At 37.6% G+C, this 24,196-nt stretch overlaps 1 protein-coding gene and 1 pseudogene across 17 annotated transcripts in view; one reads left to right on the top strand and one right to left on the bottom strand.

Moving 5' to 3' along the window:
• Positions 1–24,196, bottom strand: part of MIA3 (MIA SH3 domain ER export factor 3) — an 80,321-nt gene that overhangs the window by 14,851 nt on the left and 41,274 nt on the right. For 7 of the 17 annotated variants that reach the window (XM_032289316.1, XM_032289323.1, XM_032289314.1 and 4 more), the window contains 21 exons: positions 18,367–18,498; positions 14,873–14,894; positions 13,334–13,422; positions 13,005–13,082; positions 12,812–12,922; positions 11,668–11,739; positions 11,382–11,486; positions 10,589–10,711; positions 10,374–10,485; positions 9,393–9,448; positions 9,211–9,301; positions 8,896–9,034; positions 3,636–3,737; positions 3,045–3,105; positions 2,904–2,939; positions 2,761–2,828; positions 2,559–2,659; positions 2,258–2,395; positions 488–556; positions 285–364; positions 91–162 (listed from right to left, as the gene is read on the bottom strand). In XM_032289316.1, the coding sequence (XP_032145207.1) occupies positions 91–162; positions 285–364; positions 488–556; positions 2,258–2,395; positions 2,559–2,659; positions 2,761–2,828; positions 2,904–2,939; positions 3,045–3,105; positions 3,636–3,737; positions 8,896–9,034; positions 9,211–9,301; positions 9,393–9,448; positions 10,374–10,485; positions 10,589–10,711; positions 11,382–11,486; positions 11,668–11,739; positions 12,812–12,922; positions 13,005–13,082; positions 13,334–13,422; positions 14,873–14,894; positions 18,367–18,498 (1,857 nt within the window). Of the gene's footprint in view, positions 1–86; positions 163–284; positions 365–487; positions 557–2,257; positions 2,396–2,558; positions 2,660–2,760; positions 2,829–2,903; positions 2,940–3,044; positions 3,106–3,635; positions 3,738–6,723; positions 6,836–8,895; positions 9,035–9,210; positions 9,302–9,392; positions 9,449–10,373; positions 10,486–10,588; positions 10,712–11,381; positions 11,487–11,667; positions 11,740–12,811; positions 12,923–13,004; positions 13,083–13,333; positions 13,423–14,872; positions 14,895–18,366; positions 18,499–19,451; positions 19,563–24,196 lie in introns of those variants that run through there. The other 10 variants (XM_032289318.1, XM_032289312.1, XM_032289319.1 and 7 more) reach the window with 8 other exon arrangements.
• On the top strand, positions 20,225–23,328 carry LOC116559059 (annotated as a pseudogene).

The following is a 24,196-nucleotide window of genomic DNA, read 5'->3' as shown; positions in this document are numbered from 1 at the left end:
TCAGCAACACTCCCAAGTCAAGGACAAAAGTAAGATCAATATCGCCAGGCAATTTATAGCCCAGTTCAGTCCACACTCTTAAGTACTTACTGCTACTGGATGCTCGGCCGAAGATGTAATGCTGGGAACTGAGGGGACTTCAGGCTCTTGGATAACAGTTTGCTTTTTTAGAAAAATAAATGAGACAGTACAAATAGAACACACCAATAGGAGATGAAGCAAAGAGAGAGTTGTGGGAAAAGCCAAATGCTCTTGAAATAACTATTCAAAATGGGTACATTTACCTTGCCTTCATCCATCATCCTGGTAGGGGAAGAGCCCCTTGAACTGTTGTTCATCATGGCAGCTGTACCAGATCCTGGATCTGTTAAAGACCAGAGAGGCTGACGTAGGCTTATTCTGACTTGTGTACTCTATGAGAAGGATAAAAAAATCCTCTTCCCGCTTCCTGCATGGTTTTAGACTTTAAACACTCTTGCTCCCTTACCAGAAGGAGAGGGTTTCCCAGATGCCTCAGCTGACCATCGAGGATGAGGCAGAGGCCCGTCCACAGATCCTTGTGAAAGAAATAACAGAGCCCTTGTATGTATTTTTCAGAAGAAATAACAAATTGTAGACAGGTTAGGGTTCAAGTCTATCTGGAAGGCAACATTAAAAACGGGTCTCCCGATACTCATGAAGGCAAATCATTTATAATTTATGCATGGACTTAAAGAATTAAAATAAGAAATGCCTTGCACTGAAAGAACAATAAACCCTGCACATTAATGGCTCTGGTCTACACTTCAAGCTATAGACTTCTATATACAGTATTCTACATTGTGATTTTTGTTCAGTGTATATGTAATCTGACTTCCATATCTTAGTATTATAGACATATTTAGGATTCAAAATAGACTCAACAGCATTTCATACTATAGTAATGAGAAGTGGAAACATGTATGCCTCATAAACTATAAAGTTACTAAGGCAAATACAGTTGATTCTTGAACAATGCAGGGGTTAGGTGTGCTGATCCCCTGTGCAGTCAAAAACCCACATGTAACTTTTGACTCCCCAAATCCTACCTACTAATAAATAGCCTACTATTGACCAGAAGTCTTACTTACCAATAACATAAACAGTTGATTAACACATATTCTGTATGTATATATTGTATACTGTATTCTTACCTTAATAGAGTAAGCTAAAGAAAATGTTACTGAAATCCTAAGAGGAAATGTATGTACAATACTGTATTATATTTGTCTATACTGTAAGTGTACAGGATCTGTTTACAAGATGAATCATCTGACAGAAATGACAGATGACTGCTGCTGCACACTCCAATCTATGGTATATATCAAAGCAATTCAACTTTTCTAGTAATATCATGACTTTGCTTCTTGAGAATACTTCCAGCATCACTAGTGGCATTTTATATGGGTCACATGGTGTTATTCAAGATTTATGTTATTGCACTAAACATAAAAAATACACACGAACTGTGAGAGATTATGTTTACATGGAGACTAACATCACATGGTGTTTAAAGCGGATACTCGCCACACTTGAGCTCACTGCCATAGCAACCGGAGGTGGCTATGAAATTATTATAGTACAGTGTGTACTACAGCTAATTTTATGCATTTATGATTTAATACTGTGTCTTTACATGTGTTTACTTTCTCTCCATTGTGAATGGTGTCATGTATATCTGTGTTTGTGTGTCCAAGTTTTGATAAACTTTTTAAAATAGATTTTTGTATATTTTACAATAGTATATGATAAAATAGACTAGTATCTACATACATTTTATGTATTCATGACATACCTAAATTTTTTTTAATATTTCTAGGCTGTGTGGTTCATCTGCAAGTTCTTTCAAATTACTGTGAAGTTCCAAAAAATTTCCCAAGGTATTTTTTGAAAAAACTCTGCATATAAACGGACCTGCACAAATCAAACCTGTGTTGTTCAAGGGTCAGCTGTATTTGGGAGAGGAATCCCACAGAACTTTAATTTAAAGATAAAGGCTTACACTTCACAGTAAAAAAATTAAAAAGAAACAATAAAATGACCTCATGGGAAATAATAAATGCTTTCTGTTCTAAAACAAACCTTGCAGATGAATACTTATCCACCAAGACAAATTAAGAAATTTTCTTTTCTATACTGGACAGACCCAAATTCTAAAGTGTTGTTTGCATTAGAATCCTCAAATAAAAGGGAAAAAGCCACCTGAAACTGTATTGCAAGGAAACATGTGAATGCTCACCAAATTCACTTCTAGGCATTTCTCTTCGACTGAGAGTAGCAGAGAGCGGTCTCACAGGTGGCTCCACTGTCAGTGGAGGGGAGCATTCTCCACCACTCACAGGGGATGGGCCAAAAGAGCCATTCTGGCTCAGAGGACCTAAAGATGACAGCGTCTTGTTACCATTTTAAGACAGGCTTTTTTTCTTAAGTTCTTGGGATTATTCCTAGGGTATCATAACCATTACACACAGAAACAAAAGTCATTTATACACATTTTACACCAAAAATAGATTGTTGCTCTTTACAAGGTCCTCCCTTACCTCTCCGGGGAGGGTTTTGTGTATTTGGTCTTCCCGGCATTGGTTTTACAATCACAGGTTCTTCTTGCAGCATTGCCATCTTTTGTGTTAATTCTAATAATCTTGAATATAGAGAAAGAGTATTTAAGAAAGACTTAAATATGAAACAGAAACCAATTCCTTAAGAGAGAACACTGAAAACATAGGCATCAAAATCACATACTTGTGTCTCAGGTTGGTAGCTTCCCTTTTCTCTTCAGCTATAGCTCTTTCTGCAGCACGAGCTTTCAGCTATTGAAGAAATATATTCAAATTAAGTTCTAGGAGACTATGCACCAAATAAAGGAAAGAAAAAAGAAATCTTACCCAGTTTTCATGAGCTTTCTTCTCATGGGTAGCGATCTGAAAAAGATAATACATCACAAAATATGCTTACAGATTCATTATAATAGCCTGTATTAATTATCAAAGAATTCTGGGCACTAAATAGGAGACTAGAATCATTACCTGGTTTTTAAATAACCGCTCTGTTTTCTGTAATTCATCTTCCATTTCTTCAATTCTCCGCCTAAGAATTACAGTTGGCTTTATGAGTTACAGCACAACCAAATAAAAACCCAAACAATATGACTATGTTAATTAACACTTACCCTAACAGCTGTACCCTAATAGAGCTACTTTAACTGTTCCTAAATATGTTTCTCAAGTAACCCTGTTATCTTCCACCATAAACCTTTTTTTTCCTTTTTTTCATCCTTTAATTATATCATAAAAAAATTTCCCAAAGTTAGGACTACTGGGTCTATCAAATGGCAAAATCACTTTAACGGCTTTTGATACATCATACAACAAACTGCCCCCCTCCCTGCCCCTACCCCCAGAACTGTTTGCATGAACCAAGTTCCCTTACAGTTTTGCCAGCACTGGGCATTTGTTAATATTTTTCCATTTATTAACTTAAAATTTAGTTTTTCTTTTGTGTGAATTTATGTATTCATGTCCTCTAACCATTTATTTATGCTTTTGTGCTTAAAAAAAAAAAAAAAAAAAAAACTAGTTTCATTAGCCAGTGACACCGTCTTTAGAGGGTGAACTTACTTGTAAGTTTTTACTTCCTCTGCAGCCGAAACTGCCTTTTCATCGGCAGCCGATAGCCTCTGCTCTCTTTCTTGCCGCTCATACTCTTCTTGACTTAATTTCCTAAGATAAAACTGGTGGTCAGTGAAAGTATTTCTCTCTTCCTCCTGGCATTCTGTCTGAATGCTCTATTAAAACGTCACTTCCTATCCTACTCTTAAAAATGCACAGACTATACAAAGTCATAGGAAGGAATTCAAACTGTCCTTTAGGATAAAAATCCAACTGTGGCCTGTTGATACATCACCTGTATTTTCTAATGTCTCGTAATTCTTTCCTCACTAGTAAGTAAATGTAATAAAAAAACACTATGTGTCCCATGGGAAAGACTGTTGTGTTGAAATGATGAATGCTCACTTTTCTTCAATGTAGAAAGCCAGGACTGATCAACTGAACACAGTTAAGCTTAGTAGGATAAAACGGGATAATTACTTCTCTTATTTTTAACCATGGAAAAACCACTAATTAATTTTCTTCTGGGCTGTTTCTCAATCCAAGACTGGTACCATGATAAAGACGGCCAATGAAAGGGCTTTTTAGAACATGCCTTCTAACTGTACAGTTAACCACAGAACATTTTCACACTTCAGATGTGGAGCTCCCCTACCTATTTCAAAGGAATCACAATTAAGCAGAGAGACAAATCTGAGTATTGCCAATGTCTGTTGAACAGAAAAAGAATCCAAACTGTCCCGTGTTCAGGGTGCTATGTACTGAAAATTGGTTTTAACTTGATAATTTTCAAGCTCAAGATGTCAACATACTGTAACACAGATTGTAAAGGCAGCAACATGTAATGGTTTAAAAGTGCTGCTTGTAGTTACCCTTGTACTTCTTTACTCATAGTTCTGATACAAAAGATACCTGAAACTTTTCTATGAATTGGAAGCAAAAATAGAGGAGCTATAGTAAAAAAGGTTATTAACACCAAAGAGAAAAGAGTTTAAGTATTCTTTTATAACTGCTCATTTAATATTTCAGCAAATATTTTGTGAGTGGTTATAACAGACTAGTTACCTTATAAGAGGCTAAGGTAAAGGTTTGGGTATGGTAAGTACCACCTCTGCACTAAAAGAGCTCACAGCTGAATGTATAAAAGGTGCGTATAAGAATAGAACAATACCTCTCTGACTCGGGCTTAGGGGGGGATGTGGAAAAAACAAGTCTTAAAGAAAGATTCAAGAGAATTTTGCTTCCAATAATGGATGAGTTAGTCTGCAAACACTGAAAATAAGAACATATGGACAAAAATAAAAAGAATGTGCTTGAAGGCATCAGAAAGCTAATAAAGCAGTGAAGAAAATCCAGTAGGGAAAACCACAGAATTATAAGTAAGTCTGGCATTTTAAGCCATTGTCCCCCAGGTTCATCCACACATTAAAGATAAGCCAGACGTATACGAAGGTTGAGAAGAACTTTCAACAGATCCCTGGGTTCCGAGAAACAAGAGGTGGAGTTCAGGGCTGACAATGAGAAGGCCCCCGAGAAAAAGTCCTAGGCTTTGGGTTGAGACCAGAAAAGAGCTGCACACTCGGAGTACTGAACAGGCAATATAAAGTCCTTTAAACAGACTAAGCCATTTTTCAATGAACTTAATAGCTAACTGGAATAAAGTGATGACCACCTGCTAGAGGTAATCTCAAATCTTTTTCTGTAGGATGATAACATATCCGAGACCTCAAATTTCCCCTACAATTTTCATAAACAATGTTCACCACTTCATCAAAACCAACCAGGCATTCCATAAGACAAGACAATGTGATTGCAATCTAAAAGACAAGAGAAACAGACTCATAAGGAATCCACATAATAGGATTACCACATAGATTTTAAACAATTGTGCCTTATATATTGAAGGAAGTAAAGGTCAAAATTATGAATTTCAGCAGAGGATCAGAAACTATGAAAGTAAAAAACAGTAAGTGAAACCAAAAAGAACTCAATTAATGATTTCAGCAGATTAGATAACTGAGGTGAGATTTTAGCACACTGGAAGATAGATCAGAAGAAAACATCCAGAATGAAGCGAATTCAGGATGTGGGAGCACTGGGCAAGGGGTAGGGATGAGGGATCCTAATATGTTTAATTGGATTCTCAGGACAAGAGAGAAATGGAATTAATATGTGAAAAAAGAGGCCCCAAATTCAAGGAATGTGTTTATAACCTCAAGCAGCATAAATGCAAAAGAAAAAGCAGGGGAGTAGGGGTGGAGGGATGATGACAAAACCCTACATGAGGCACCTCCCAATAAAATTGCTGAAAAACCAAAAAGAAAAATGACTAAAGGCAGCTAGGGAAGGCACAATGTATTTGAAAAAGAGAAAATAAGAATAACAGATTCCTCAAAGAAACTTTAAAACCAGAAGATAATTGGTTATCTTTAAAGTGCTGGTATTAAACAGCTATTGAAATTCCATAACCAGTAGAAAGATCCTTTTAAGGCTGGGCACAGTGGCTCACACCTGTAATCCCAGCACTTTGGGAGCCCGAGGCAGGTGGATCACCTGAGGTCAGGAGTTCGAAACCAGTCTGACCAACATGGAGAAACTCCATCTCCACTAAAAAAAAAAAAAAACGAAATTAGCCGGGCGTGGTGGTGCATGCCTGTGATCCCAGCTACTCGGGAGACTGAGGCAGGAGAATCACTTGAACCTGGGAGGTGGAGGTTGCAATGAGCAGAGATCGCACCGTTGCACTCCAGCCTGGGCAACAAGAGCGAAACTCTGTCTCAAAAAAAAAAAAAATCCTTTTAAAACAGAGTCAAAATAAAGACATTTTCATACAAAAATAAACTCACTGAACCTGATTTAAGGTATACTCTTCAAATAGAATGACAGTGATCACAAATGGAAGACTGAAGATGTAGGAGAATAAAGTATGACAGTAACTATAAATATGTATGTAAATTGAGTATCAGCAGGATAGCACTGTAAAACACAAAACATTTTGTGGAGCTTGAGCTATATAGAGCATTACAATACATTACCACAATAACATTAAAGTCAGGAGGAAGTTAAAGCCCAGAAAGAGGTAACTCCTTGGCCTGGTGCCTGGTGTGGTGGTTCATGCCTGTAGTCCCAGTACTTTGGGAAGCTGAGGTGGGCGGATCGTGAGGTCAAGAGATTGAGACCAGCCTGGCCAACATGGTGAAACCCCGTCTCTGGAACAAAATACATCCCTACTAAAAATACAGAAATTAGCCAGGCATGGTGGCGGGCGCCTGTAGTCCCAGCTACTTGAGGCAGGAGAATCGCTTGAACCCACGAGGCAGAAGTTGCAGTAAGCCAAGATCGCGCCACTGCATTCCAGCCTGCCAACAGAGAGAGACTCTGTCTCAAAAAAAAAAAAAAAAAAAAAAAAAAAAAAAAAAAAAAAAAAAAAAAAGGAAATGTAACTCCTCTATGAAGAAAGAGGTAGCTCCCTTATGTCAGACTTTGATAAGTCCAGGATACATACTGTGGCTTTAAGGTAATTACAACAAGACAAGTAGAACAACTTGTAACCACCAAGCTTAAATAGAGAAGAACAGAAGAATTTAAAATACTCTAACAATTCAAAAAAAGGAAAACAACACAGAACAGGCCATCAAATAAAGAGCAGATGCCAATATGTAGATTTAAACTCAAATAAATTTTAGGAATTACATTTAAGAAGCAAATGAGTGCTCAGTCTGTGTAGCTACCTATTTATTTATGCTACTCACTCCAGAAAAGATTTTTAGGAGCATGAACATGTGAGTAGGTAGGTGACCGCCAGGCAGAAACAATAAAGGACATTTTTACTGCAGAAAAAACAGCATACATAAAGACAAAGAAGTTTAGAGTGGCATGGAGGAACTGTTGAGTGTCTACGGTTCAAGAAGCATCAGAAGAAACCACAGGAAGTGCACCTGGAGTGGCAGCTCAGGGCTAGCTGAGGGGAAAGTGGCCTCTGCACCTGTTAAGGAGTATGGAATTGACCCTCAAGGGAATGGAGCATACTTGACAAATTTTAAGCACATAATGACACGGACAGACTTGTATTTTAGAAAGTTCACTCTAGCAACTACAGAGACAATCAGAATTTGGAAGCAGATGTATAAGAAAGACTGAAGATAAACAGGTGATTAGCTAGGGGACCAGCATAAAAGATGACAAGGGCCTGAACACACACAGTGACTTTAGGGGTGGACAGCAGAGTACAAACCACACATGGAGACTGAATGAATGTTGTGGCACATAAATGGGTTAACTGGATCATGAAGAAAAACAGTTGCCATTTAAGTAATTCACATTACTATTGGAGGCAGAGAAGTGCTCTTTTTAAAAAAGTAATGCGGAATGTCTCTCTGAAGCAGGACAGGCATTTAGAGCTGGCCTGAGCAAAATCTGGAAAATCTAAACTGGCTGCTTGGTGAGCAAAGAATTAGAGAAAAAGTTAATGATATCGTTTTAATGTTTAATGGCTTAAGGCAGTAGCAGACTGAGCATTTTAAAAGGTTAAATTTGCTTAGCAAGCGAGGTCTTCTCACACACGGCCATATACACCACAGAGTAAAATATAGGAGCAAACACAAATAGTAACTGCCACAGACAACCTATTTTTAGAGAATCCAGATGTTTTTGTGGAGAAAAAACTTGAAATGAATTATAAAAATAAGTTTTCAGAAGATACCTAGTTCAAAATTTGAGGTGTGTATTTCAGAAGATTAGTGCCTAAACATACACACCAAGTAGTTCTATATTCAAAACTCCTCATCTCTGCCACAATTACGTTTAGTCTGAAATTTGACTCTGTGAAGTCCAAAACTTAATGTACCTTTAATAAGTAAAATTTCCTTTTTCAAAGTTTTTATTCTACTAAAACACATGTCATACAAATCACTCAGACTTTTTAAAGGAAATTACATAATTGACCACAAAGAAAGGAAAGTGAAATAAGCGGTGGAGCCACAGAAAAGGCATGGACAGATCTTCAAAAGAGAAGCACTTCCACAGCAGTAACTGTCAGTACCTGTCAACTGCTCCCTCTTACATGAATTACAGGCAACAGTTTCTGACAACTGGTTAGAAAGGAAAGAAAAATGCAGGTTATGAGAAACAAAGCAGATAGGAAGAAAGACAAATGTGCACTAATTAGAGATGGAAAAAAGTATAAATAATCCTAAAAAAGATAACTGTCTGTATTAGTACACCTTTATTTAGTCACATGACAGTGAACAGTAAATAATGAAAATCTTACTTTTGCAAAGCCATCTCCTTCTGCTGATACAGTTCATTCAGAATCTCCACTTTCTGCCTCAGGGTTCTGCACTCATCTTCCAGTCCATCTTTGGCAGATTGTAGTGACTTGCGGTCATCTTCCAATTTCTTTATCTGGTCTGTAAAGGGTAAAACATTTGAGCTCAATGTGTGTGCACAAGAACTTGAGAACTTGGTTGGCGGTTTGGTGCTGAGAGGAGTGAGAAGTATGAAAGCAGGAAACTACTATTTATCTATCTAATGCAATTTTGCATCTTTCCAATACATAGCAATTTTTTCTCAAGAAGCAACCTACCTTCCAGGTTACATTTAGTGGACATGGAGGCTCTTAGCTTAAGTTGTAAACGTTTTAGATCCTCTTCAACTACCGATATTGCAGTCTGTGTCTAAAAATTGCAGAAGAGAGAAGTATTCATATAAGTGAGACATAGTAAAAGCATTCACAGGTACTTACAGGACTCTAAAAAAGGATTATACCCGAGAGACATCCATCATCTGCTTAATTTGATTTTTCATCTTCTCATTCTGGTCACCTAAAAAACAAAAGACTTTCATTGCTTTTTCTTCCCTTGCGTTTTAAATCTGTATTTTCTTGATTTATGCAAAACTAAACAATTATTATGTTCAAACATTTAAAGAACAAACAAAAATAGAACAGAATTAGACTGACTTTTAAGAGAACTGCAAACCTAGATTTAAAAAGTGAATTCCCATTTGCACAATAAACATGTGATACATGCCATTCTTGAGCAAGAAGAAACATGTGAGATAAAGCTCTGTCTTCTATCTCAGACCTACCTCCACCTGGGCTTAGTAAGTGTCTCATTCAGAAAGGTTCCCTCCTATTCTCCTCTAGAATCTGCTCTCAGGTGTGGTTTAAAACACTCACTACGTAAGCAATATCCAACTTGAGAGACAACATCTAGAAACACTTTCCTCATCAGTAAACACTACTACCCTATAGCTTCCACTCTCATGGCCTTAGTTTCTGGATCCAACCACCTCAGTACTCTTAAAACCAGTTGTGGTTTTCTCTCACGGCCTTAGTTTATCCCTCCAATCACCTTAGTACTCTTAAAACCAGTTGTGGGCCTTAAAACCAAACAGCTCCTGAGATGATGAGTTTTAAAATATTATCTCCATGAAATTGAGAAATACAGTTTCTACTACTGTATATGTTCAATACTTAGAGGTGTAAGACATGACCAGTGCAGCTCCCGTGCACCCTTCTAGTCTCAATGAGATGTAAAAACAAAGTCAGTGTCCTTGCATGCTCATTGCTACACCATACCCTAGCAATCCACCTCTGCCCAATGCAAATAGACGTATACACAAATCCAGTGATATGTGTTAACAACTCTAAAGCTAAAGAGGAAATGCAGCCAGCTGAAAAGTAGCATTAGTGTACTTAAAGATAGGAAGGGAAAAGGGGTCCATCCTCCTTGAGACTGATCTTACCTGTCACTTCTCCATTTGCTAATTCATCTGAATCATTTCCTCCTTTTTTTTGACCCTCAGATTCAGATTCACACTCTAATCGATTCAACTGTGTAATGCAATTAGTCAAAGCCTAGAAAAGAAGTAAAAGGGCATTAAGAGTCTTTCCATTTTAGTTCAACAGATTTCATGATAATTCACAAGAGCCAAGCTTGTATTCGTGAGAATGTACTTACATTAATATTATCATCCTTGTGAGTAAGAGCTACTTCCAAATCTTTCTGAGACTTCTCAAATGATTTCATTTGCTCACTGAGCTCAGCATGTAATTTACTCCAGTCTTCAATTTCCTGCTGCAACTGAAAAGTTAAAACACATGATTCCCACAGGTTAGGGCTTTTGCACTGGGGATGAGACCAAGTGAATGAGGCAGGGAGGTAAGGAGCCATGCCTCTCCTTAGCCTATCACTAAGGGCTAAGACCTTGGTTAAGTGGGAGGAGAGAGTGACCCCAATCCTCAGAGCTATAGTGAGAACATCAGAGCTGACAAGGAAATTGATCTCGTTTATTGCATCCTTCAGAAAATTATAGCCAATTCAAATAATTCACTTCCAGAAGGAACTGAAGGGCTCATCCTACTATCTTCCAAGTCTAGACTCCTGATCATGTAACCTTCCCTTGGCTAGTGAAGCAGTAACTACTAAAAGGAGGGTGATAAAATATCTAATTCTTGGGTCTAAAAAGTCAATCTATTACCCACTTAAAGCTACTCAAGTTAATAGTAATTGGTGTTTGACAAAACAAGACTAAACACTGACGGGCAAAATAAATTGTACAGAACAGAAAATCCAGAACAGATAGAAAATGTATGTCTATACTCAAGTTTAGAAGTATAGTTTAAACTTTGCATATCTAAGAACAGAATCCTGCATGTACATTACCTTAAAAATAGATCTGAAAAAAGGCACTCATGTGATATGATACTGGGTTCTCTATTTTACATGACCCAGGACATGTACTTTCCTTTACCTGCTCTTTTTTCTTCTTAAGCCTAGCATTTTCTTCTTGAACCCGATGGCATTCAGACTTCACTTTCTCTTCACTAAGCTTAGCTTCATTAAGTGCTATTTGAACCTAATGCAAAACACTCCTATTAGTGAATTAATTCCAAAGAAAACCAAAAAAAAAGTTACTTTCCCAACCCAACATCACATAGTTTTTATTTTTTGCACATTTTAGCACATGTCAGATTTTTGCTCCTCAATAAAACTATGATATAGTTTTAATATCCTGCAGGAATTATAGTCAGCTTTACCTCTGAAAATTCTGAAGCATTCATGGAAATAACATCCTTTAACTTCTCTATAGATTTCTTGTTTTCTGATATCTGCCATGTAAAAACAGAACACAAAATGCATATTAGGATTTCAGTAGAAACACTGGCATATACACTAAAAAGAGGAAACATCAATGAATTATATCCCAGAGACATCCTGTGTTTCAGGTAAAAGCAGGTTTTTCAGTTTTGCCCTAGGGAAAAATCAAGAACTTAAAGAGGTAAAGGAAAATAATCAAAGGCATAAATATTTCATGGCATATACAACCTTCCTTGTTAGAATAGAATGTGGTAGATTGCGATACTAAAAGATGAAAGAAAAGAAACTGAAAAACTTTCAAGTTACCCAGTTCAAATCAATGTGTTTTTGTTTTTTTTTTCCTTGGGGCAAGAGAGAAAAAAAAATCCCCAAGGTACTTTAAAAATTCTCTTGCCTAAATTAAAAATGGTAGAATTGGAGTGAGAATAGACAGATCATGCATATACAAGAATTCCAAATAATTTATGAAGATCCTGGCTCCTCAAGGGGATGGAGGATAATCCTTCACTTTTTAACTCTGGGCTGTGTAACTAACTTCCTTCCAAAGAGTTCAATAATGAAAAAGGTTAAAAAAAAAAAAAAGTAATTTTACAGTGAAGAAACCTGGCAATACTAAGCTCAGTGAGGTAATCAAGATTAATAGGATGTGGGATTTATGGGAACCCTCTTTACTATCTTTGCAATTTTTATGTCATTCTGAAACTATTCTATTAATAAAGTAAAATGCTTATAGTAAAAAAAAAAAAAAAAAAAAAAAAAAAAAACAACTTTGCAAAACAGAACAAAACAAAACACAAGGACTGTTCAACTGCGTTGTGGTTTCTTAGTCGCTCCACATGTTTTGGAGGGCAGAGCCAAGCAATACAACAATTGCCTAAGGCTGAGAACCAAAATACTTCCTAGGCCCATAAGAGTAACTTCTTGTGTAAGTACTTAAAATCCCACAAAAATGGAGAGAAGTAGGTTTAACTTCCCTGACTCCCACTCTTACTTCACAGAACACTATGGAAAATAAAAAGTTCAACTCCCTCTACAGAGTTCAAAAACCAAATTATTAGTAACACTTAGCAGCAAAACTCTTACCAAATCCTGATTCTTGACATTCTGTTCTCTCTCAGATTCTAACATAACACGAAGATTTTTAGCTGTGTCACCCAGAATTTCATTATTTTTTTCAAGTGTCTTGATTTTATCCTACAAAAAAGATATTAAGATTAGTTATACTCATTAATTTTTACTTTTGTTTTAAAATGTAATCCCCAAAAGAAGTTTTTACCTTAAATTTAATTGCTTCATCAGAGAGGATCATATTTTGTTTCCTGGTTTCTTGAACATGTTTCTTTGATTCCTTGATCTACAAAAAATAAAGCATTCAGAATCCAGAAATACAAAGTATCGTGCTATTGGAACTTACTTTGAAGTGACTGACCTCTTATAGAAGAAAACAGTACTTTACACACATGATTGCTTAAGCTCTGGATGGTTTATAGGAATTAATGGAATAATAAATATTATTTTAAAATACCATAGTAAATGAACTATAAGACAGGTGAAAATAATTCAACCTGGGACCATGGGAAAAAAAAAACAAAAGAATAATTATACCTTCTGTTCATAATTTGACAATTTCTGTACAAGTTCTGTATTTTCTTTCATAATAATCTTCAACTTCTCAGAAATCTGCTGTTCGGTGACTGAAAAAAGAAAATATATAAGGTTATTATGATCACTAAATGAAACTGAATGACCCAATATATCAGCAGAAAGACATGTTATCTGGCACTATGAGGAAAAAGAACTTCTTAGCATAACTATTATGGTTTTGAAATGTGATGTGGTTTGGACTGTGTCCCCACCAAATCTCAAGTCAAATTATAGTCCCCAGTGTTGGAGGTGGGGCCTGGTGGGAGGTGATTGGATCATAGGGGTGATTTCTCATGAGTGGTTTATCACCATCCCTGTGGTGCTGTTCTTGTGACAGTGACTGAGTTCTTGTGGGGTCTGGTTGTTTAAAAGTGTGCAGCACCTCCCTGCTCACTCTCTCTTGCTCCTGCTCCTGCCACGTAAGACAGCCTGCTCTTGCTTTGCCTCCTGCTATGGGTAAAAGCTCCCTGAGGCCTCCCCAGAAGCAGATGCCACTATGCTTCCTGTACAGCCTGCAGAATTATGAGCTAATTAAACCTCTTTCTCATAAATTACCCAGTCTCAGGTATTTCTTTTTTTGAGACAGGGTCTCAGTCTGTTGCCCAGGCTGGAGTTCAGTGGCACAATCTCAGCTCACTGCAAACTCCACCTCCTGACCTCAAGCAATTCTCCTGTATCGGCCTCCCAAGTACCTGAGACCACAGGTGTGTGCCACCACGCCCGGCTAATTTTTGTATTTTTTAAAATAGAGATGGGGTTTCTCCATGTTGCCCAGGCTGGTCTGAAACTCCTGAGCTCAAGCAATCCTCCTGCCTCGGCCTCCCAAAGAGTTGGGATTACAGGCACGAGCCATCACACCTGGCCTTGGGTATTTCTTTATAGCAGTGTGAGAACAGATTAATACAAAAAGCAATCTGCTAATAGGAATAAGCATGTAAAAATATTGTTACAATTTAAGAAAAGTATAATAAGAACCTTTATTTCAATGAGAGTCTAATTAAAATTTATTTCCAAGATGGGAAACAGTAAAATGTTGTAAGTCAATATTCCTCCCTGCATGAGGCATTTTTTTCTTCTCAGAAAATGGCATTGCTTCAAATATGTCATTTGCAAAGAGAAACAGAAAATGCAAGCATGCTGATTCATATTTCTAGTCCTGAAATTATCTACTTAAATAAATATTTAATGTACTAAATCATTAGCACAGAAAAACTGGTCACATGTAATAAACTAGTACGTCAACGTTTAAGGTAAATCTGCCCCCAATGAAACTAATCTTCTCCCTACTCCTGCAATTTGTTCCTCCTCATCTCCTATCTCAGTTGGTGGCATCACCATTTATTCTATCATCCAAGCTAGCAATCTAGGAATAGGAAAGTTTTCAGAAGCTGTAAGTCAGTCAGACATCAGAAGTCACTAAACCTACTTACATATAAAACCCATATCAAACACCAATATAGCGGGAATAGTACAAATAACAAAACAAGCCTAAAGATTTACCTTGATATACTCTACTCTTTACCTAGAAAAGAGAAATAAAAATTACATTTTATATCAAACATTTCATTAATAGGTGTATATAGTTCCTAACACAACAGTTGGAATTGTAACCAAATGAGAATTTAACAACAGTTTGCTTTAGCATAATAAATCCACAAGATTAAAAAATTTAAAAAGGTTAAAAAGCATTTCAAATTTAACCAGTAGTGATATGTTGCAGTCTGACAGATAATGCACTAAGATAAATATCTTATTCTGCAGCTAAAGATAAGTTTACATATCTAAATGAACACCAGTCTTATGAAATGAGCACTTAACTTGAATAACAGAAATGGCTAATATTTTTATAATAAATATATTAACATTTTATTTACCCAAAGTCACTTATTTGACAACCCCAAAGAGCCAGAATGAAATCTAAAAACATTGACTACTCAAAAAGACTCTGAGGATACAAAATTAAAGGTATCATCTTCCTACTAAGATACGCCTCTTTTGCTTTCCAGAAAATATCTCAGAAATCCTATTCAAAGTTGACTACTGGCTGAATTTAGAAACAATTCTATTAACACTAAGGTAGATCATTTGACTTTCTTAGACCACTAAAAACAGTGCTCATGAACCTGACTGGGAAGGGAAGATTGCTAGAGGAAAATGCACAAGCAACAAGAGAAATGACAACTATCATCTTCCTGAAAGGGCAAAACCCAAATCATCCCCCAAAGACAGCACTAAATTATGGGACAATAAAAGCCAAGCAGTAACTAATTTTTAAAAAAGAATATTACTAAATTTCTTTGCAACCCAGAACATATTTATCCCTTTCAAATGTTATAAATGGTGATGAGATACTAACACCAGTTTACAAATCACCCATAATCTCACTAAATTAATATACTGTTTACATAATACACTGTATAATATACTGTTATTATATATAGTAATTAATATACTGTATACATAATCACAGTATCTAAATCTCACTTAAAATACTATTATTATAAGAATATGCATTCAGAAATTTCCAACATAGAAAGAAATTACTATCTCTCTAACAGCCTTGCTAATAAGAGTAAACTTCCTGTGCTCCATTTCACCCAAACTAACAGGCAAGCAGAGACCAAGGTTCCAAAACTCAAATGCTGAGGCTGAGGAACAGCAGTTAGGACAGAGAGCCTATATCACTTTCTGAAAAACAAAAAAGTTGTTAGTTTTTTTAATTAATAAATAGGAGAAACAAGAGTGGGAAATGTAAAAAGTTTTCACCTTTTCCCCTTCCATTTACCCTTCGACTCTCCCTTTTTATCTGAGAAAAAGGCCCGTGAGGTTCAAGAAAGCCTCACAGGAAAAAAGACCCTTCTTTATAAGTGATTTAACAATCAACTGTGAAAGCAGAGAAAAATTATTAACAATGATATATGTGATATAATTATGAAATCAGAAAAAGAATACTTAGTTTTAGAAAGATTTGCATTCAATAATTTGGGTCATTTTCGCTGTTAAATTTCAATCGAAAGCTTTTCATATCTGCAAAGCTCATTTATACAAAATAATCTTCTCCCAATTATGTTAAATAACATTCTCCCAAATATGTTAAGCTAAATGCAATACAGTAGAATCATAAATATGTACAAGTATGAGTATGTACACTTATACGTACATATGTTTAAGTCTGAAAGATAATTCTGCACAGAAGACTAAAAGATTAAAAAAAATTAATGGTGTGTCTTTGCACATGATATAATCTGTATTTCCAAATAAAAAATATTTTGAGTAAAATAGTACATAATCAAATCAGAAACACACATCTTTTAAAAACTGAAAACTTACCTCATCTAGATAAAAGAATTTTTATCATTGTGTTGTATTTCCTTGCAGCATTTATTTTCTGTGTGTATATTTATGATATAGTTTATCTACACCTTAAAGGCTTAGTTTCTACTTTTTTTCTACTTCATGTTAAATTGTGAGTATTTGTTGTGCTCCTGTTTTTGAATATCCCATTATATGAACATAAAATAATTTAACAATTTTCCTACTGTGAATCACAGTAGGTTGTGCAAAGTTTTTACTCTAATAAATACTGTTCCATTGAATGCTCTTATGTAAGATATTTAAAACTTTTTTTTGATACAGATTCTCACTCTGTTGTCCAGGCTGGAGTGCAGTGGCACAATCTGCCTCCCCAGTTCAAGCGATTCTCCTGCCTCAGCCTCCAGAGTAGCTGGGATTACAAGCTTCTGCCACCACACCCAGCTAATTTTTGTAATTTTAGTAGAGATGGGGTTTCATCTTGTTGCCCAGGCTGGTCTCAAACTCCTAGCCTCATGTGATCCACCCGCCTCGGCCTCCCAAAATGCTAGGATTACAGGTGTGAGCTACCAGGCCCAGCCACACAAGATATTTAATGTATGACTTGTTATTTCTTTTATTTTCTTTCTTTTTTTTTTGAGATGGAGTCTCACTCTGTGGCCTAGGCTGGAGTGCAGTAGCGCATCTGGCCTCACTGCAGCCTCCACCTCCCAGATTCAAGTGATTCTCTGCCTCAGCCTCTTGAGTAGCTGGAATTATAGGCGTGCGCCATAACACTCAGCTAATTTTTTAATTTTTAGTAGAGATTAAGTTTCATCATGTTAACCAGACTGGTCTCAAAATCATGGCCTCAGTGATCCGCCTGCCTTGGACTCCCAGAGTGCTGAGATTAGAGGTGAGAGCCACCGTGCCGGCCAAGTAGTTATTTCTTTTGGATAGATTGCTAGACATGATATTAATACAATATAAAAGGAGATAACCATGTTTAAGACTTCTGACACACATCATGAAACTACTTTTCAGGAAGGCTCTAAGAATTCCCAATTCTACTAACAGTGTACATATGACCTATTTAATTCTTTTTTTTTTTTCCTTTTTGAGTTGAGATAAAGATCCAATTAATTCTTATTATTTAAATTTTGATATAAGGGACATATAAATTGAAATTTTCCTGTCGAGATTATACATGATATCTTGTTTACTTAAGAATTTATCAACACAAGGGCCGAGCGCAGTGGCTCATGCCTGTAATCCCAGCACTTTGGGAGGCCGAGGTGGGTGGATCACAAGGTCAGGAGTTCAAGACCAGCTTGGCCAAAATGGTGAAACCCCATCTCTACGAAAAAATACAAAAAAAAAAAAATTAGCTGGGAATGGTGGTGGGCACCAATAATCCCAGCTACTCAGGAGGCTGAGGCAGAGAATTGCTTGAAAACCCAGGAGACGGAGGTTGCAGTGAGCCAAGAGCTGCCTCGGGGACTGAGCAAGACTCTGTCTCAAAAAAAAAAAAAAAAAAAAGATAATTTACCAAGACAAAAAATACACCAAATTATTTTACAGCGTTAGCTTGAATTAAAAGCATTAATTTCTGTTCATGTTAGTAATGAAAAAAGAAACAAAAGGGCTATGATTATAAAACCATACTTGAATTTATGAGATATAGTATACATTAATTTACTCACAGCAAGGATAGTTCTCCAGAAGAAAACAGCAACTGAAGCAATTCCCAAGAAGGCAGTAATAAGTACAGGTTTCCATGGCAGTCCATAAAAATCAGGCCCAGGCTGAACGTCATCAGGCAATGTAGAAACTATCTGAAAAGGGCATGTTAGAAATAATGAGAAACCTTAAAGAAACTTAACATAAAGCAGTCACAAAGACTCACCCATAGAAACTCTAAAACAACTCTGTCAGATACCTATCCACTCAAAAATCTTCTGTGGCTCTCACTGCTTCAAGAAAAATAGGACACTGGGAGTCTTATTCTCATTGTTTGGCTTGTAGTGTTTCAAAGTATTATAAGTCTAAATGTCTTTAGGTTGAGCATGTATTTCTAGTTTGCAATAGGCCCTGATACAGTATGTTATCTAAAACACGGCTAGAATCTCTCTGGATCATACTTTTCTCTTGAATAAGCTGGTTTTTGTTGCTTAAGAAAACACATAAGACAAAAAACCTTAGATATACAAGTGATCAACTTTTTATGGCTAAAAATAAAACCAATATTATGATAATGAATACCACAAAGAATGTGCTATTCCTCTAAGATTTACAATCTTAAATCAATTCTTACATAAACAACAAATGCTGAGTAAATTATGATAGCTCCTAATAACTGATCTACATAAACTGCTTTGAATTTAGTGTCTTAATTCTAAATGTTTCCTTGAAAGACAGTACATTAAACACCTGTCTGCTCTATGCTGTTTTCACGGCCCTCTACAAGCACACTATCATACTGGCCCCATCCCCCAACAGAGTGGGGGGGGGGGGTTATAGAGAAAAGACCTGTAGGCTGTTTTGATCATGACTGTACACAAGAACATAAAGTGCTGTCATTTCGTTAACTACTCAATTAAAAAAAAAAAGTGACGAAACCTCAAACACACTTCCACCTGACTCCCTAAACAGCATAAAACGTCTTGCCTTCCTGGGATCTGACACTCCGTTTCTCCTTTGCATAGACAATCAGTGCACCCACTCTGCTTAGAATTCGTCCACCCGCCTGCGGAAGGTGGGGTCCCTCCCTGGGAATGGGGACCGTCACCTCCAGCAGCTTGGCTATGAAGGCTGCGTAGAGCACCGACAGGGGTCCCAGAAGTTCCGGGTCCCCTGGGGTAGCGGGGAGAGAAGATACAGTGGCAGGTAATGAGTCCATTGTGTAGAACAGCTGAACACAAGCGACACTTCCCTGCGGAACGGCACTGGGCCCCTGTGTTTCAGAGCTTCCTCCTTCGGAAAGGCCCCAACTCAGGGGGCAGACACTGGGATTGAACTTCGCCTTCGCTGCCGGCACTTTCGCTTTAGGCCTCCTATAAAACACGTCATCAGCCACTGCCCCCTGGCGCACGCCACCGCACCTAAGGAGCCGGCCCTTGGGGACTGGGCTACAGTGGACGGAACCAACTGTCGAGGGAGCGGGGGGGGGAAGAGCAAATAGAGCTGGAGCGGAAGAATCCAAGTAAACAGAGGCGGGGGTGATTCGCGCTTCCGCCAGGAACCAGCGATTTAAAAAGCCCTGAACAAGGAGGCTAGGGAGCTACCCAGAGGAGGATTGTGGGCGGCAGCTGGGTAAATGGAGAAAGGCAGGCCTCTCGTGCCAGCCTGGAGCTGGCCCTTCCTGTCACAGCGTGGAAGGACCACCACTCAGATGTGGTGCCATTGCCCTGCGCGGTCTTTCTGCCCTGCCCACTCAGTCCTCTGCTTACTGTTCCGCCTCCAGGCCTCCATTGCACACGCTCTCTTACATTCTTGCTGACGCTCTATTAAAAAGCCTTACCCAGGAGTCATGTAATTGTGTCACCTCCCCCCCTCATGCACATGGGCAGTTATGGGTCCCACTTTTTATTTTGGACGGTGGCTGTGGAGAAGAGGAGGGAGTCTTCCTATGTTGCCCAGGCTGGACTCGAACTCTGGGGCTCAAGCCATCTGAGAAGCTGGGACTACAAATGGCTGGCCACATCTTAAGGTTACATGGATTGTGGAAAAGGACAAGGATAATGAATAGTATGGAAATCACATTCCAAAAGTTGAAGAAACTTGGGGCATTTGATATGTGGGGGAAACAGATGATATCTGTTGATAAAGATACCATTCTTAGACTTTTAAAGGTCTATCTTTGGCCAGGCACGGTGGTTCACGCCTGTAATCCCAGCATTTTGGGAGGCCGAGGCAGGCAGATCACGAGGTCAAGAGATGGAGACCATCCTGACTAACATGGTGAAACCCCATCTCTACTAAAAATACAAAAATTAGCTTGGCATGGTGGCGGACGCCTATAGTCCCAGCTACTCCGGAGGCTGAGGCAGGAGAATCTCTTGAACCCAAGAGGAGGAGGTTGCAGTGAACAGAGATCGAGCCACTGCCCTCCAGCCTGGCAACAGAGCAAAGACTCCATCTCAAAACAAAACAAAACAAAACAAAAAGCCTAAAGTCAACTCAGAGGAACAATCCAGCAAGAAGAAACAGGAAAACCCTGAGAAAGAAGAGAAATGAAGGGTGCAATGTGAGAGGAGAGTGAGATCTATAATCATAGAATGGTACTGGCCCAATAATGCAGACAGATCACAGGGCAGAATAAAAAATCCAGAAATAGACCCAACTGCACTGGAAATTTGGGATACAGCAAGTCAGCTGGGGAAAAACAGAGTTTTTAATAAGTGGTATTACATATCTAGAAAACAATGTGGAAAATGATAAAATTGGATCTTTTTCTTATCATTCATAAATTCCAAGTGAATCAGAAACCTGAACGTAAAAAATGAAAACAAGTAGTAGAAAAAATTGTGTGAATGTCTCTATGTATTATGTGAGTGGGGAAGACCTTCCTAATTATGTATCAAAATCTAAAAGCAACAAAGGAAAAGATTTGTAAATTTGGTTACAGAAAAACAAAAAAAATTGCCCAACCCCAATCCACAAAAATTGCAAAATAAGCAGAGTTGGCAATGATAACCTAAGAAAAAATATTTGTAACATATTTTGAAGGATTAATATTCCTAAAATATAAAGTGCTTTATAAATAAGAAGATGGTGGTCAGCAAACCTAGAGAAAAATGGGCTGAGGAAATGAGCAGATCCCACGAAAAGAAATGCAAATAATTAAAAACATAGAAACGTGCTCTGCCTCACTCATAATAAAAGAAATACAAATCGAACCTTACAATGAAATATGATTTCTCACTTATCTTGGCAAGATCCAAACATTTGACAACACACTCCATAGGTGAGAGAATGTGGAGGAAGCAGGCACTCTCATTCTCTGCTGATTTTTATATAAAATCATACAACCCCTATGATTTGGCAACGTCTCCCAAAATAACTTGTTTATTTACCTACTGACTCAACAACCCCACTCCTAAAGATCTATCTCAAAGATACTGGGGATCTAACAATAAATGCTGGAAAAAATATATGCACAAAACTATATTATTCGAGCATTACTTATAACAAAAGACTGGAAACAACCAAAATGGTCATCAATGAAAGACATATTGAATACAATGAAGTCTACTGTGAAGCTATAAAAGAAAATAATTTTATATGCTGCTAGGGTATGGTGTCAGAATACATTTTTTAAAAAGGTAAAATAGAGGTCTATCTTCAAGTTGAATAAGTCTACATTTATCTAAGAAAGTAAGGATTTTTTTCTTTACAGCATTGAAGGAAATATGACATTCAGTAAGTTACATATATTTAAAGTGCACAGTTTGATCATTTTGGCATATGAACACATCTGTGAAACCATCATCACAACCAACATACTGAACCTCCCAAAAGTCTCCTTTATTCCCTTTGTAATCTCCTGCTCCTTTTCACCCTTCCCTGGCCCCCCAAGCAGAATTTCTGTTCTAGTAGATTAGTTTGCATTTCGTAAAGTTGGATATGTATGTAATAATGCATGATTAAGTTATATTTTCTCTAACTTCCCTCATTCAACATAATTTGAGATTCACCCACATTGCTACATGTATCTATAATGGTTCACTTGTTTTTAATGCTGAGTAGTATTTCACTGCATGGGTGTACCACAATCTGTTTATCTGTCACCTATGGATGGATACTTGTTTTTTCCCAGTTTTAGGCTTTTATAAATAAAATTGCCAAGGCTATCACGAAGATGAATCTGCTGCAGCTAGAAATGCTCAAGAACCAGCTGGACCAGGAAGTGGAGTTCTTGTCCATGTCCACTGCTCAGCCCAAGGTGGTACGGACCAAGTATGTAGAAGCCACAGACTAAACATGCTGAATAAGAGCAACGAGGGAAGAGAATTACTCATCCCATTGACAAGTTCTATGTATGTCCCTGAGAAGCTGCATGATGTGGAACATGTGCTCATCGATGTGGGAGCTGTGTACCATGTAGAGAAGATAGCTGAGGATGCCAAGGACTTCTTCAAGAGGAAGACAGACTTCCTAACCAAGCAGATGAAGAAAATTCAGCCAGCTCTCCAGGAGAAGCACGCCATGAAACAGGCTGTCATGGAAATGATGAGGCAGAAGATTCAGCAGATCACAGCCCTGGGGGCAGGGAGTGATCTCAACAAACTCTACTGCTAAGGCCTGAGAGTTTGTTGCAGAAATGGAGCAGAGGGACATCCTTTGGGCATGGTTTCCTGATGCCAGCGAAGGGAAGGGTCTTATGTTTAATGCCAATAAATGTGCCAAAATAAACTGTCAAAAAAATCAATCTACAAGTCTTTCTATGCATGTATAATTTATTTTCACTCGGGCAAATGTCTCTTGGGTAAATGTTTAGGAGACGAATGGCTAGATCACATGACCAGTATAGGTTTATCTTCCTAAGAAGCTGACAAGCTGTAGGCCGGGTGCGGTGGCTCAAGCCTGTAATCCCTGCACTTTGGGAGGCCAAGGCGGGTGGATCACGAGGTCAAGAGATCGAGGCCATCCTGGTCAACATGGTGAAACCCCGTCTCTACTAAAAATACAAAAAATTAGCTGGGCATGGTGGCGCGTGCCTGTAGTCCCAGCTACTCAGGAGGCTGAGGCAGGAGAATTGCCTGAACCCAGGAGGCGGAGGTTGCGGTGAGCCGAGATTGCGCCATTGCACTCCAGCCTGGGTAACAAGAGCGAAACTCCGTCTCAAAAAAAATAAAAAAAAAAAAAAAGAAGCTGACAAGCTGTTTTCCAAGATAGCTGTATCCCCACCAGTAGTATATGATACTTCCCGTTCCTTCATATCTTCTCCAACACATGGTATAATCAGTCTTTAAAATTTTAGCCATTATATTAAGTGTGTAGTGGTAACTCATAATGATTTAAATTGACGTTTCCCTGATAATTATGCTGAACATGTTTTAGTGTGCTTACTTGCAATCAGTATATCTTCCTTGGTAAAGTATTATTTCAATGGGTTACATTTTTAGATGAATTTTTAGAGTTCTTTATGTATTCTGAATACAAAGCTTTTATCAGATACATACTTTGCAGTAACTCTTTCCCAGTGTGTAGTTTGTATAAGTGTATTTTGAAGATATGTTTTTATTTTGATTAAGTCCATATTATCGAATTTCTCCTTTATGAATCATACTTTTGATGTCAACTGTAAGAAATCTTTACCTAATCCAAGTTCAATAAAATTTTCTCTTAATTTTTCCTAGAAGTTTTATAGTCTTAGGTTTTACATTTAAGTCTACAACCTGCTTTGAGTTAATTTATGTACATGATGTGACGTATGGCTCAATTTTTTGCTTATAAATATCTAATAGTTTTGATACCATTTATAGAAAAGACTTTCCTTTCTCCATTTAACTGTCTTTGCACCTTTGTCAG

This window comes from Sapajus apella, unplaced genomic scaffold (assembly GCF_009761245.1).
Source record: "Sapajus apella isolate SASKATOON/1434 unplaced genomic scaffold, GSC_monkey_1.0 scaffold22, whole genome shotgun sequence".
Classification (NCBI taxonomy): Eukaryota; Metazoa; Chordata; class Mammalia; order Primates; family Cebidae; genus Sapajus; species Sapajus apella.
Note: the sequence above shows the minus strand (reverse complement) of the source record. Positions and strands in the feature narration are given on the sequence as shown.